This window comes from Manis javanica, chromosome 15, assembly GCF_040802235.1.
Source record: "Manis javanica isolate MJ-LG chromosome 15, MJ_LKY, whole genome shotgun sequence".
NCBI lineage: Eukaryota > Metazoa > Chordata > Mammalia > Pholidota > Manidae > Manis > Manis javanica.
In genome coordinates this window covers 85,815,183-85,829,695 of record NC_133170.1, presented here as the reverse complement: position 1 = coordinate 85,829,695, position 14,513 = coordinate 85,815,183, and the positions used below count along the sequence as shown (strand labels likewise).

Sequence of the window (14,513 nt, the reverse complement as noted above, 5' to 3'; positions counted from 1 at the left end):
CTGCTGGCCTCTGCATCTCAGCCCCTCTTCCTGGTGCTGCCCATGCCCTCTGTCGCACGTTGCCAGTTTGCTGCCCTAAAACCCCCCAGCACTTAGTCAGGCGAGCTGTGTGTCACCGCATCGTAGAACTTCGTGCCAGCTTTGGCTCAGTCGGGACGGATGCCATTCCCGTTTTGCCATGCTCCGGTGCCTGAGAGACTCCTCAGACTTAATGTTTGGTTCTTTATAGGTCGGTGTTGTCTGTCACTATTTAATTTGAAAATATTACAGACAAATATATTTGTCCGTTGTAGTCCTTTATCAAAGATTTTTAATAATAGATTTTCAAGCAGTTGTATGCCTTCGGGTTCATATTTATTAATAAGCATTGGATGATTGACTCTTTTTGTTCTGATTTTGAAACTTCTAATACTGTGCATTTTTGTTTTAATTATGGTCTTAAAATATCTTTGGGGTCCTGTGGGCCTCAAGCTTTCACATCTTTCAACCTTCAAAAAAGTGTAACCCTTTTTTTTTCTTCCTACATGTAAGTTACATTGTGGGGGTTGAAGATACTAGGACATAGTTAATCTGAGCTTTGACCTGAAACACCCCCGTGAGAGGCATCACTCTCCAAGGATTTGCAATCCAGCCTTTAATTCTTAATTAAAAAACAAGGAAATAGAATATACACAAAAACAGCATCCACACCTTTGTTGGTTATGGAGAGAATCAGCTGGAGGACGCGTGCTGGGTGGCTGTCTCCGTGTTGACTCTCTGGTTTATTCCCGGTCAGTCTCCTACCCACCTGACGGGGGCGCCCTGGAGCCTGACTACTACTTCTCCACCATCAGTTCCAGCTTCTCCGTTTCTCCCCTTTTCAATGGCATCGCCTGTAAGGAGTTCAGTATTCCACTAGAAATGCTTCGAGAACTTTTAAATCTGGTAAGTAGAACATGATGGACAAACAGTGTATATGAATCAGCAAAATTGCTAGTGGTATAAGCCTGCATTTTTTAAAAGAAAAACTAGTTTTTTAAGTATTTCAAAGTACACCTTATTAGTCATAAATTTTCGGATTAAAGAAGGATCTAGAGTGGTACTGTCTTTGTGCAGGATGTTTTCTTTGAATCGTTGCAGCAGCATGTGGGGGGCAGCCGCACATCCCAATTTCAGAGGCAAGGAGATCACTGTCAGATACTCAAGAGTTCACAGGCCAAGGGTGGGCCAGGGCTCAACCCGGGGAGTGTGGCCCCAAGTCCAGTTTCTGTCGCACCTGGCTCCCTCTCAGGGGCTGCTCTGTTTGGATCAGTATAAAACCCGACTTTGGTGTATTTGGGTACCTTTAGATGACCTTTGAGATGACGTCAGAGGAGGCGTTGCTGCCGCTGTCTGGGTCGTGAAGTGGATGAGTCTCATCAGGGACGCTGGAGCTGTCACTGAACTGGGATGCTTTGAGGCAGATTCGAGTGGGAGGGGTGAAGACATGATCAGGGCTAGACTCTAAAGATGGGACCTGCTGTTTTGAACGAGAGGGAATGGGAATGATACCTCCCTGCGGGGAGAGAGCTGCTGCCTCCCTGTGGGGAGTGTGAATTGAAATCAGAGATGATGCTCTAGGTTGACCATTTAAGAAAACATTAAAGCATAGGCAATACTTGAGGACAGAGCCACTAAAGTGAGGACAGAATAACTAAATAATGTAGGATATTTTTGAAGTTGCCATCAGGAAGGAGAACTCCCCCTAACCTTCTTACTGTTAGTGTCCCAGACAGAATAGCAACCTAGACGGCCCGTCATCTTCTCAAAGGGCTCTTCCTAGTGAAATGTCAAAAATCCCAACTGAAGGCTGAATGTTTCAGATCTCTTCTAGGGTGAATTATTTTTTCCAGTATATTTCACCTTTTCAAGGTCAGGCTTTTTTCTAGGCATTTTTTCATTTCTTCCTGGCATGTTGTTTATGATTATTTATGTATTTTGAAAATAACCTTAAAGTTTTGTTCGGTGGTTCTGCAGTTGACAGACCGGCTCATTCCTCTGCTAAATGCTGGTACAGAGAACGGGTGGAAGTAATCGCTTCATTAGAAGTTTACAGTGTGAGCTGCCGTTTGGGCCCCGGCAGCCTCCGAAGCACTGGCGCACTGGGCCCCGGGGAGGCAGGACCCGCCGGGAGGTGGCCTGGGGGGCTGGGAGGTGGGTTGGGTGAAATGTCCATGATACCTGGAGTGTGGATGCTTTCACACCATGGAAATGGTATCTAATGTCACCAAATCTGGGGGAGTTGATTCCTTTTCTGTTTTCATATCATTCCAATCTAGGGTAAGGAAAGAAGTTCTAAGGATGGCAGAATTAAGGATGCTTTGTATGTGTGGTTCGACAGGGAGCCATAATGTGGATGTTGTTGGCCTGTTATTTCCATTAGATTCCTTGTCATGTGTGTTCTGTGGTTTTATCTGCTGTCATGCCCCCTCCTGTGGTGGAAGGAGTCGGCGTTCCATTCTCCCGCTGCGTTCGTCAGAGGCCTCACTGGATCTCGTTTCCCTGACAGGTGAAGAAGATCGTTGAGGAGCCTGTTCTCACATCCTTGGATGCAGTTGTAGCCGGCGTGATAGAGGTGCGTCCCTTCTGAGGGCTGCACACTGGGCAGCCTGACGTGACCATCTGTGGGAAGAGGCCACGGAGGGTGTGTGGGCTGGAGTGGACGTGCGTGGCAGTGGGTTTGCAGCTTCACCTTTCTGGTCCCAGTAGCGACATTACTGCCACGTGAGGGCGTGCTGTGCGCCAGGCTCTCTTACCTGCATCACCCCCAGTGCCTCTGAGGAGCAGTCCGTCTGTCCATCTCCCGGGTGAATGACAGAGGTCCAGGGGACCGACTAATGTGCCCATGTCACAAAGCCACCGTGGGAGCTGTGCTCTGGCCTGGGCCCTCTGACCCTGAAGCCTATGCTCTCTCCTCTTCTTTCGCTGCCTTTGGCACCCCCACAGTCACCTCTTCAGGCTTGGTACACATGCGTCATGCTCTCTGGGCATGCGCAAGGCTGGGCTTTAAGTGTCAGGGGTGCATACTTAGGGCACTTTTGTCTTTGACGTGTTTGGGCCGAGTCCTGTAGCATTATTTAGAAAACCATTGAATGTTGGTGCTGGGAGGTCTCAGAATCTCAGGGAACCTGTGGATCAGGCCTCTCCTGGGCATTAGGACACAGAGAGACCGCCAGGTTGATGCTGCTGGGGCGATGCGCTGGATCCAGATCGCTTGCTGTTCTTTCTGTCACCCGACTGGAAGATACACAGCGCCCGGTACCCTGGGGCTTAGTGCTGAAGCAGGGAGGGAGCTGCCAGGTTTGTCCTGCCCTGCCCTGGCTGCCAGCGAGCTTTCTGCAGATGCCAGACATATGTGCAGCTGTGGTTTGCTCTGGGTCAGGTCTTGGCATTACACAGTTCCTGTAAGTCTCTAGGTTGCAGTGGGACACGTCCTCCCTTGCTGTCAGCCTTTTGCAGGCTGTTGTTCTGCTCATCAGCCTGAGCTTTAGCCATCTCACTGAGGCCTCTTGGTTTCCTGTGTCAGTGTGTGGCCACGTTTGGCCCGGGCCGACCAGGAGGCCCCGGGCCTGGGGTGGGCAGGCAGTTGGAACAGCTGGACGTGTCTGCTTACTCACCATCTGCAGTGAAGGGTGTCAGCCTGGGTGCTGAGGGAAGGGATTAGGCTCTGTGGGGATCCCCTTTAGGGCCCGTCTTACTGGTGGACGGGAAGAAATAGGGAAACCCACTGAACCAGAGCTGCTTCTGGTATTTTTGTTTTGTAATCTAGACTTAGTATAAATGTCCATTTCAATAAATGGTTTTGTGGCTTAGAGAAAAAAAATCTTGAAGCTCTGACCTGCATTACTGCAATACAATAATCATTACCAATAACTGCTCGCAATTAGTGTGTGTTTGTGATGGGCCACACACTGTGGCAGGGCTTGATGCTCCCGCTGCTTGAATCCTGCAGCCACCCCCGCTTACAGATGGGGAGGCAGGCTACGGGGTTAAGGGACTCTAGTCACACAGCGGGCGAGTGGAGGCGCCTTGCTGTGCCTCCCCTGCCTCCTGCCTGCAGGGTCTCCTCCAGACTCCGCGGTCAGACCCCGGGGTCGCCTTGGCCTCAGTGAGTCTCACGGCTTCACCGCCGCCCTTCAGGGATGTTGTGAGGACTGCGTGAGGTGGTGTCTGTGCAGCACCGTCCACGGCACTTTGTTTACCGGAGCTCGTGTTCTCGGTGCCCACGGGAAACCGGCATCACTCACATCTTCCACGCAGCTCACACCCCCGGCAGGCCACACCGCAGGCCCCCACCCGCCCGCCCGCCCAGCCTCGGGCCCCACTGCAGGTGGCTTCTCCATCCTCGTCATCCCCCTCCTCTGTATTTGCAGGTCACTTTTACGTTTGTCAAGGATCATAATAAATTGTGCCTTTCCGTTCTACCTAACTGGGAATGCGCAGAAGTTACGAACTGTGTCCTGTTCAACTCATTAGACTACGTGTGAATTTTCCTCCAGAAGAGAGAGTGCTGTATTTTAGATTGGATTGCTAAAGACTAATTTAAAATAAGTTTTAATTATAAAACGTTAGATGATTCTGATGGTGCCGTGGCTGAAGTGTCTGTCGCCTCAGTGGTAGACAGGGTTAAATACCCATGGCTCTTCCCATGTCCCACTTGGTTTCAAGGCAGCTAGAGGTGGGGACTTTCAGCCAGAGGAGGGCAGTTCTTCTTTCCAGGGGGCAGGGAGCTGTCCCCTGCAGGCCCCTCTAGATGGCACAAGCCTGCTGTTTTCGCCCTGTCGATAATTAGATGGAGGGAGAGAGTGATGGAAGTGTTCAAGGGGTGGATTGTGGTGAACCGCGGTTCCACTTACGTGCTGAGTCACCAACAGGATCACTCGCCCGGGTCCCTGTGAAAGGCCAGGGGAGGGTCTCCGTGCTGTGACCATGTGCTTCTGCTCCCCCCAGGCCAACCCCAGCGCTGATCTGTACTACACCGCATTCAGCGACCCCCTCTACGTGGCCACATTCAAGATGCTGCGTGACACTCTGTACTACATGAAAGGTGGGGACTGTTGGTTGGTGCGCGCGCGTGAACATGGGGACACTGGGTTCCGTTCTGCTTCAGCAGGCCTGTCTCTTTTCTGCTGGAGCCACTTAAAAACATGCATAATATGGTCATATGACTGAAGTTTTGGAAAAACAAATAAGAGGGAAAAAAATGTCTGCCCATTATCCTGTGTCCCTGGTACTGCCAGTGATGGCTTCTTCGGGGGGTTTGTTTGCCCAGGTGTTCTTCAGACGTGGCTGTGTGATATTATCCTGATGGCTTCGTCATATAGGCAGTTTAACACATCAGTCTTGGACATTTTAAAAAGTTAAGAATACAAGAAAACGAGGCATTCATAATCAGGAAACACCCCCACTGTTGAGCGCGTGAGCACGCGCGCACACACACGCAGCATCTCCTTGCAGTCTCTCTGGTGCATTTTCAAAACATTTTTCCTACACTCTTCCCTTACGTTGTTGAACATTCTTCATAAACGTAAGTTTGGTGACCATATGATACTCTGTTATGTAGATGTTCCATGATCTAGTTAGCCATTTTCTTAATTGCATTCTGAGTTCCTGGAAGGCTGAGTGGTCGTGGCCACAGCGAGGATTAGGTTCATGGAAGAGGCTGGCTGGGATGGCCTGGCTCAGCCTGACCCCGGAGCCCTTGCAGCCCCGCTCCCGACCTGAGCTGTGCGTTGCTGGCCTCCTGGCTGTCTGACTTGTGTCCATCCCTGTGGTTCTCCTGGTTTGTCCAGGCACCAAGGATGAGAGTTTGAAAAGGCTACGAACTTGGGGGGCTCTGAAGATCCAGCCCTATAGCCAGAAAATTCTCTTCTTTGGGCCGTAACCAGTTTTGCCCTTACCTGGTAACTGATAGCCTTTAAAAATAAAGTCCCTGAGGTATTTCTTTTTATTAATTGGACCAGTTCCAGTGATATGTGTTTCATGTATTCAGGTTTTAGTATATCAACTGTCTGAAACACAACGCTCTCCCTTCCCCGGGAAATGACCATGTCCTCTGGGTGCCAGGCACGTGTGCAGAGGACAGCCATGCGCAGCCTCTCCAGGCTCCTCTCTGCATGCGTTCTTGGGACCACGGTCTCCAGCAGCGAGGCTACTCCTTTTGGATCATTGAGGGAATACTGTAGGGACACTGCCTAAATCTTGATACAGTTTTATTTCCAGCTGCAATTCCTGCTCTCTTCCCACAGACCTCCCCATGTCCTTTGTGAAGGAAATCCATGATTTTGTGCTGGAGCAGTTCAACACAAGCCAGGGGGAGCTTCAGAAGATTCTGCATGATGCGGACCGGATCCACAACGAGCTGAGCCCCCTCAAGCTGCGCTGCCAGGCCAGTGCAGCCTGCGTGGACCTCATGGTGTGGGCCGTGAAGGACGAGCAGGGTGAGCATCCGCCCCTGCCGGGCCCTGACATCCAGGGTCCTTTCCTGCAGCTGAGGAAACTGGGCATGGGAGGATGCGATGGCCAAGGCCACAGAGCCTGTGTGTTCCCTTCACTGTGGCCTGCTGGTTCTTGAGGGTTGTATGTGGAGGAGAGAAGGTGCTTGCCTAGGGCCAGCAGCTGGGTGAGAAGCGCAGAGCAGACCCGGGGAATGCTGTGGGGACGAGGGGCTCAGGGCTGACAGAGGAGAAAGAGCAGTCACACGCCGTGCAGGATGGTGTTCTCACAACAGCAGAAAAGGAGCAGAAATGAGTCTTTGGTTAAAGACTCCTGCCTCCCAACATTTTGTAGTACAACCTCCTGGTATTAATAAACCCTGCAAAAAGTATGTTCTGGGGGTTGAATTAAACTGTATGATTAATTGGTGAATGGGTATTTTGTAATATTGGCCTTTGCTAATTGTTGGTACCCTCTGATTTTGAATTTAGGTGCAGAAAATCTTTGCATCAAGCTGTCTGAGAAGCTGCAGTCTAAGACGTCCAGCAAAGTCATCATTGCCCATTTGCCACTGCTTATCTGCTGTCTGCAGGTCAGTCTCACTGACCTCGAAGGGGCCCAGAGCCCTTCAGCAGTACGTTCTTGTCATACCATCCGCGCTATGGCCAGCACAACCAGCAGAGAGACTGCACTGTTGTGTTTAGGGGCTTGAACTGGAGCCTGCTGGAACGGGTCCACTGCCAGTAGCACGGTAGGGCTTTCTGTGAGGGGGGCCAGGTACAGGTCAGGTCCTCCTCTGTGGGCAAACTGGCTTGTATCTGCCGGGCATTCCCAGGGCTGCAGGTGGAGGGCGAGGGCGTGAGCCAGAGCTGAGTGAGTCTCCTGAAGTTGGTCTGCACGGCCTGCTCTGCTCTGCCGAGGCTCTCGCCTTGTCACAGACCCCAGTGACTCCACATGGCCAAGTGGCCCTTGGGAGCTTTGGCCTTGGACGTCTCTGGTCAGATTTGGGTATCTGGAGGGCGTCTCACTTCTCGGGCCTGCGCGGCCGGCCCCTCCTGGGCTGTGTGACGTGTCGATGGTCTGTTGCAGGGTCTGGGCCGCCTCTGTGAGAGGTTCCCGGTGGTGGTGCACTCGGTGATGCCATCTCTGCGGGACTTCCTGGTTGTCCCATCCCCCGTGCTGGTGAAGCTCTATAAGTGCCACAGTCAGTACCACACAGGTAACTGTCGAGGCTTTGAGAAAGGACTTTACGACTCTGGGTGTGCCTCCAGGGCTTTGTCGCTGGGCAGCAGTGCCGGGGCTGGGCCTGTGCCCTGCACTTGGACTCACCCCACTCCTGGCCTTCCCTCGCGGGTTTCCCTAACAGCTGCCTCCCTGTTCCAACCACCCCCCGCTCCCCCGTCTCGTACTCCCGCCGCCCCTGAAGGCCCCTCTAGTCCCACTGTCTTTCTGGCTCCTTCTTTAACCAGGGTCATCTAAAACGGGAGTCCTGCGTGTCCCAGGTGCTCAGCCAGGAGCTCTTCGAGCATGATCTTATGTGGTACTCCCACCCCACGAGCATGTTCCTGTGTTTCTGTAGACAGAGACCCAGGCTCAGAGCAAATGCGGTCATCTGTAGCAGCTGACCTCGCACACCTGCTGCGTGCCCGAGGCTTTAATGCCACATTGTTCTTCCTGCCCACAGTCCCGTGAAGAGTGCGCGTTGTATCCCCTCCCTTGGAGAAACCCAAAGTCCTGGCAGACCAAGACTTCCCCAGCCCCCAGAGTGAGGAGGGGTCTCTCCGGCTGCATGACCCCTGCTCTCAAACCCACCCTGACTCTTCCAGCTTTGTGCCTGTCAGCTAGGTAACCGCCGGGGACGGGACCAGGCTTCACTCCTCAGGGCTGGATGCCTGTGGCCGCTCAGTAGGACTTTTGAACCATTTCTAAGGAAATTGCTGTTTTACGTATTTATCACTTTCACAGGAATATTTATCACGCAAATATTCTTCTTTTTGATTTAAACATTTTGTTTCATTCTTTCTGTTCTCATATACTTTAGTTTCCAACATTTTTAGTCAAATATGTTTAGAGTGATTGATAAAAACGACTAGCATATTATTATTTTGATTTTGAATTACAGATAAAGGGATGGAATGTGACAGGCTTAACCAGATGTGTATTTGAATTTTTACTTTTAGTTGCTGGCAATGACATAAAAATCAGTGTAACCAATGAGCATTCTGAGGCAACCCTGAACGTCATGTCTGGAAAGCAGAGCCGGCCTTCCATGTACGAGCAGCTCCGCGACATCGCCATCGACAACATCTGCAGGTGAGAGGCCTGCTTACAGGGTTGTGTGACCGGGGAAGGACAGCATGGATTTCAGGCAAAACAAATTCTTACAAGATAAGAAATGTTAGTAGTTTTTTATAGCTTGTTTCTGATTATTCTAAACCTTCACTTGATCTCAAAAGAAGATTGTTACATATATTTTTTTAAAGCTTCCTGCGTTTCTTCTCCTGATCATAAATACAATAAAAAATTGGGAAAATTCATAAAATATATAAAGTATGAAGATAAGGATTATCCACTGGCCCACCATCCAGAGTAACAAGATGTTATGCTTTTTTTTTTCCTGTACAATTTTTGATAGAAATGAGGGATTTTGTATGATCTCGTGTCCCTTGCTGCCCAGGCTCCTGCTCTGTGAAAGCTTACTCTCCAGACTCAGGAACCAGATACATTTTGGTTTACACGAAAATGTGTCTCCCTCTGAATTCAGGCTCCTTGTTCCCCAAAGCCAAATCAAGAGAGCAGCGCGGCCCCTCTCTGTCGGACTCAACGCTGTTCTCTGACTCCGTGGCCCAGGAGCCAAACAGAGAAGAGAGAGAGTTGGAGGGGCCTGATAGGGTTCTGTGTCCTCAGGGGCTTTTGGAATTTTCCCCATTCACTTAAATACAAGCATTTCTCCATATAGTAAGACCTTGATGTTATTTTAATATCCCCTTAGCCATCTTGGGACCATCTGTCTTTTGAATCAGTCATTGTGACTTTTTTTAAGGGACAGTACAAGAAATTTTAAATTGGAAATAGAGTGAGTATGAACCGTTCTGGCAAAGCCGTGAGGTGACTGCCCTGGCTGAGATGTCTGTCGAGGGCTGAGCCTGCAGCAGAGCCGCCAGTCCTGTGCCCTGACTTCCACGCAGGTTTCTGGGGAAATGTTCAGAGCAGTTCTTTAAACAGAAACCACAGAACACTCATCAGGGTCTGAGATGCCCAATGCCGTGTGGGTTTCCTCACTGTTCAGGTGTCTGAAGGCTGGCTTGACGGTGGACACGGTGATCGTGGAGGCCTTCCTGGCCAGCCTCTCCAACCGGCTCTACATCTCCCAGGAGAGCGACAAGTACGTCCCGCCCCCGAGGGGCAGCTGGCGGTTCCCTGCAGGCTGGTGGGGGCGCCTGGCTTCACTCATCTGTGCCGCCGCCTCACGCAGTGAGGAGTTGTGCCTTAGGCTTGTCCCATGATTCGAAGTGAAGCCTCCCTTGGAATGTCTGTTCCTGGGTGACTGTTTGGGAGTAGAGAAAGGTCTTTCTCTCCCTTCTGCCTACTTCCAGGGACTTTGTATCTCTGCTGGGAGTTAAGGATCCCAGGCTGTCACTTCCAGATGAATGTTTCATTGGGAAGATTGTGCTGACGGTGAGGTCCAGGTCCTCGCCTCTGGGTTTATTTCATTGCCGATTGCAGGAGGGCTGTTCCCAGGATGCCTCTGTTCTCCCTTCATCTAGGGATGCTCACTTGATTCCTGACCATACCATCCGAGCCTTGGGACACATCGCCGTGGCCCTGAGGGACACCCCGAAGGTCATGGAGCCAATTCTGCAAATCCTGCAGCAGAAATTCTGCCAGCCTCCCTCCCCACTCGATGTCCTCATCATTGATCAGTTAGGCTGCCTGGTTATCACCGGAAATGTAAGGGGGGCTCCTGCTGTGAAGCATGTGCAAGCTGCATTAATTCCTTTGACCGTTAGGAATGTGGAAATACAGACTAAATTTACTCTGCAGATGAGTCAGATGCTCACAACTGTCTTAACGTTGAATAGTTAGATTTTTTCCAAATAAGAGAGAGTAGTGTAATGGTTCTGAGAATACTGAGGAAAAAGGAGGTTTAAACTAATTTCATGCCAGTGTTGGTAACATACAATAGGGTTTAAATTAAAACGGTTTCCCTGTTAGCTTTTAATTGGAGGTTTGCCCAAAGCTTTAAGGATGGATGCCCTGAATGGCCTTTCAGGTCCTCCTGGTCCACAGTCCAGGGCCTTTCCCTCAGAGACGATAGAGGTCCCCTTTCCACGTGCCAGGGACGGGCTGGCATGGAGGAGACATGGCATGGTAACCGTAGCCCTCGCTCTCTCACAGCAGTACATCTACCAGGAAGTGTGGAACCTCTTCCAGCAGATCAGCGTGAAGGCCAGCTCTGCCGTGTACTCGGCCACCAAAGATTACAGGGACCATGGCTATAGGTGAGGCTCACCACGCTGTCACTCTAGGTCATGGCAGTATTTAACTCCCTTTGAGAACGCGAGGTTTGGGGATTTGTCCTTTAAATGCACTTTTCTTACCACAAAAGCACTGTATGCTGTAAGTCAGTGCACACACAAGGAGGGAAACAAAAGCCCCACGTGGTGGCTGCCTGGAGCTGAGCGTCTCACTGCTCGTCACCCCAGGCCCTCCCCAACTCCAGATGGGCTCAGAGTGCCCACCCGGGTGCCCTGCTTCTCTGTAGCGACGCACCAATGGTGGCATGCCATAAACGTGCTGTCTGCGCCCCTCTGCATGTTGCCTGTGTCAGCTGCTTCGCATCCCAGTGCTGAGCTACACTGCGACCTATTCATCAGTTCCTAGTATGAAACTGAGGTCGTTCTCCAGTTTTTCTGCCGCTGATTGTTACATTGAGCAGCCCAGTAGCTTCTCTGAGCATCTCCGATGCTTTCCTCAGGGTAGGTTGAGAGATATGCTTTTTGGAGGATCAGAGGGATTGGCTGCTTTGTGTCCTCGAATGTTCAGTATTTGTGTCGTCTGGCCGGTTTTCCCTGGCAGACCAAGGTAGGCTTCTTTGTCTTTTCCTTGTCCATCTTTTCTGGCAATGCCTTGAGGGCAGGAACGTGTTTCTCCGTGTTTGGAGTCTCTCACAAGGTGTGTTGGTTCTCAGGAGAAGAGGGAAGGAGGGGACAGGGCCCCTAGTTGGCTCTTACATCCTGGCCCTTACATCCAGGCCTCTCTGAAACTTCCCCAGGGTCACTGTGGTGGGCAGGAGTGTGGCTGCGTGACCTCCGAAAATGCTCACCCTCCTACCTCGATTTCGTCTGTCAGATGCACATCTGCCTTTAGTTGAGCAGGTGATTGAGATCATATACTGAACGAAAGCTGTCTGTCACGGTGGGCTCTCAGCATCGCTACTGTTCCTTTGACTTCTCACTGCCACCTTCGAGAGCCCAGGCTACCAGCCCAGCCCAAGGCACAGGTTGGAAGGTGACTGGCTCCCCTGCCCTTCTGTCTGTGCTGGTCTCTGCAGAGGAACTGACTGCAGAGGCCAGAGCCCCTCCTCCCACGCGCTTCCCGGTTTGGAGGCGACTAGCCTCGCTCTCATGCCTCGCACCTCTTCTCTGTCTTTGCTGCAGCTCATATGGCGCCGGCTATGTCCCCTCAGTCCCTGCTGTGTGCACTTGCCCTGCTCCATGCCACCAGTTTTTCTACTTCTGACCAGTTTGCTCTGCACCCATAAAGTCTTTTCCGATTTGCCCTCTCCTCACTGATGGCGGCGTTCACTGCGCTGGTTTGCAGTGAACCTCACCAGAATTTACTTCCCACTCTGCAAAGGGGGAGCTTACATCACAGCTGCCGTTTGCTCTGGTTTCTAGGGGCAAGATGGGATGCTTAGGGCTTCACATGGAGGGCTTGATTCCCCCCACACCCTGTGAGGAGGGAGTTACTGTTCTTGTTTTACTCAGGAAGAAACTGAGGCTCAAAGACAAGCCACTCACCCTGGGTTGCACAGCTCGGAAGTGGAGAGGCCTGGCTGCCCCCAGCACCCTCAGAAGCCTGGCCAGCCACGCTGGCTCGTGGTGTCTGGCTGAGGGGGTGGTGTAGCCTTGTGTCCAGGGTGTTTTAGGGCTGGGGGGTCCTGAGGCAGGGTGTCCCAGGGCCACTGAGCACTTCCTAAGTGTCTGATCAAGCTAATGCTCACATCAGATCCAGTGGGGAGGCAATGTGGGGGAGAAGCTGACCATCAGACAGGTTTTACAGGTGGTGGTGATGAATTAAGGCTACCTGTAATCTGAGGGGAAAAGCAGGGTCCAGCCAGGATTTCATGCAGTAGGCCCTCATCACTCAGCCAGAAGGGTCCTGAGACCCTCACAGGTGCCCCACGTGCAGATCCCTGGGACCTAAACAGTCCCCCAGGACCCTTAATATGTGTCAGGAGAGGGTCACAGTCACATCTGCAGCAGCTGACTCTCCTTCAGGGGTCAGTGTTCACCACGTCCGGGGACCCCTTGTTTATAGGCCCAGAGGCCCAGGGGGAGGCAGCCTGCCTCATCCCTGAAATGCCAGCCACTGTGTGTGGCAGCTGTCATTCCTCTCGCCCCCAGGCACTGTTCCCTGGCAGTGATCAACGCCCTGGCCAACATTGCCGCCAACATCCAGGAGGAGCACCTTGTGGACGAGCTGCTCATGAACCTGCTGGAGCTGTTCGTGCAGCTGGGGCTGGAGGGAAAGCGCGCCAGCGAGAGGGCCAGTGACAAGGGGCCCGCCCTGAAGGTGGGGGGCCGTGCCCTCTCTAGCCACCGCCGGGTGACATACAGCACTTTCTTTGTTTGGTGATTTGAGTGCGTCTGGTGAAGAGCATGAACAAAGGGTAGAGGTTCCTTCTCAGAGTGTTGGCCGGGTCTGGGAGAGTGCGGCTTCCTTGCCACCCTGCTTCCCCAGCCCAGGGTGATGATGTGACAGCAGCCTAGTGTGAACTCCCCAGACCCCCCCCTGCCTCCACCCAGCCATCATGAAGCCAGGGGGTGAGGCCGTCATGAGCACATGGGAACAGCATGAGACCTGCATCTGACCTAATCTCAGGCCATCCGAGGAGACAGGTCCACAGAGACAAATAGAATGTCAGGGCTCGAACCCTCAGAGAGACAGGTCAGGGAGGTTGGGGCAGGCTAAGCCTCCTAGCCCCTCGCACCTCTTTGACATGCCGAGTGAGTGCCCACCGTCTACCAGGCCTCCACCTTTGTTCCTTGTCTTCTGCCTCCCTCCCCGTTCCTTCCCCAGAGAGTCACTGTTCTCCCATTATGTACCTGGGTCAGGGGTCAGCCAGCTTCTTCTGTAAAGGGCCAGATGGTACATGTTTTATTCAGGCTCTGCAGTCTGTCTTCTGCTGCAGCTACCGAGCCCTACCCTGGCGTCATAAAAGCTGCCATGACCAATCATTGGGTCAGATTTGTGCGTGGGCCTCAGTTTCCTAACTCTTGTTCTGGGTGGTGCTGGGTTTAGGGAAGTAAACAGACACGGCGCCGTGGAAGACCAGGAGCTGTGACTGTCAGTAGTTGCCCACATCATGCTACCTTGAAGCCCTTAGAGGGGCAGGCAGGGCTCGGGATCCTGCCGCGCCCCTGAGCCGTCGGAGCAGTGCGAGCTCCTCAGAGCGTTTTCTCCCCTGAAGGTTAAGTTAATGCATGGGAAGCACTTGGAACGATGCCAGCACACAGTGGGTGTTCCGTGCCCTCTGCTACTGTTTTTGTCAATACGAAAAATAAATTGGGTGAGCTTAGATGCGTGGTTCTAGAACTTTGGCTGATCGACTAGGGTTTAGCCGCATTTGTGTGTCTAGCCAGAGAACCTGCCTTTTATTTAGTTATTTTTCCCTATATTAGAAAGAATATATGTAATTGTAGAAAAGACACAGAAATCACTAAATTATAAACTAAAAAGCCCCCATAAACCCTCTACCCAGATACAATCATTGTTAACATTTTGACAGACTTCCTCCTAGATTTTTTGTGCAAATATTTTTATTTTATATAATT

The 14,513-nt window shown here is 51.7% G+C and overlaps 1 protein-coding gene across 3 annotated transcripts in view; it reads left to right on the top strand.

Moving 5' to 3' along the window:
- The window catches only part of PI4KA (phosphatidylinositol 4-kinase alpha), a 102,810-nt gene that overhangs the window by 30,546 nt on the left and 57,751 nt on the right, over positions 1 to 14,513 (top strand). For 2 of the 3 annotated variants that reach the window (XM_036993287.2, XM_036993288.2), the window contains exons 8-18: positions 776 to 924; positions 2,528 to 2,593; positions 4,969 to 5,065; positions 6,267 to 6,458; positions 6,945 to 7,045; positions 7,543 to 7,672; positions 8,634 to 8,766; positions 9,743 to 9,838; positions 10,221 to 10,404; positions 10,852 to 10,955; positions 13,083 to 13,251. In XM_036993287.2, the coding sequence (XP_036849182.2) occupies positions 776 to 924; positions 2,528 to 2,593; positions 4,969 to 5,065; positions 6,267 to 6,458; positions 6,945 to 7,045; positions 7,543 to 7,672; positions 8,634 to 8,766; positions 9,743 to 9,838; positions 10,221 to 10,404; positions 10,852 to 10,955; positions 13,083 to 13,251 (1,421 nt within the window). The remainder of the gene's footprint in view (positions 1 to 775; positions 925 to 2,527; positions 2,594 to 4,968; positions 5,066 to 6,266; positions 6,459 to 6,944; positions 7,046 to 7,542; positions 7,673 to 8,633; positions 8,767 to 9,742; positions 9,839 to 10,220; positions 10,405 to 10,851; positions 10,956 to 13,082; positions 13,252 to 14,513) is intronic. The other variant, XM_036993285.2, reaches the window with a different exon arrangement.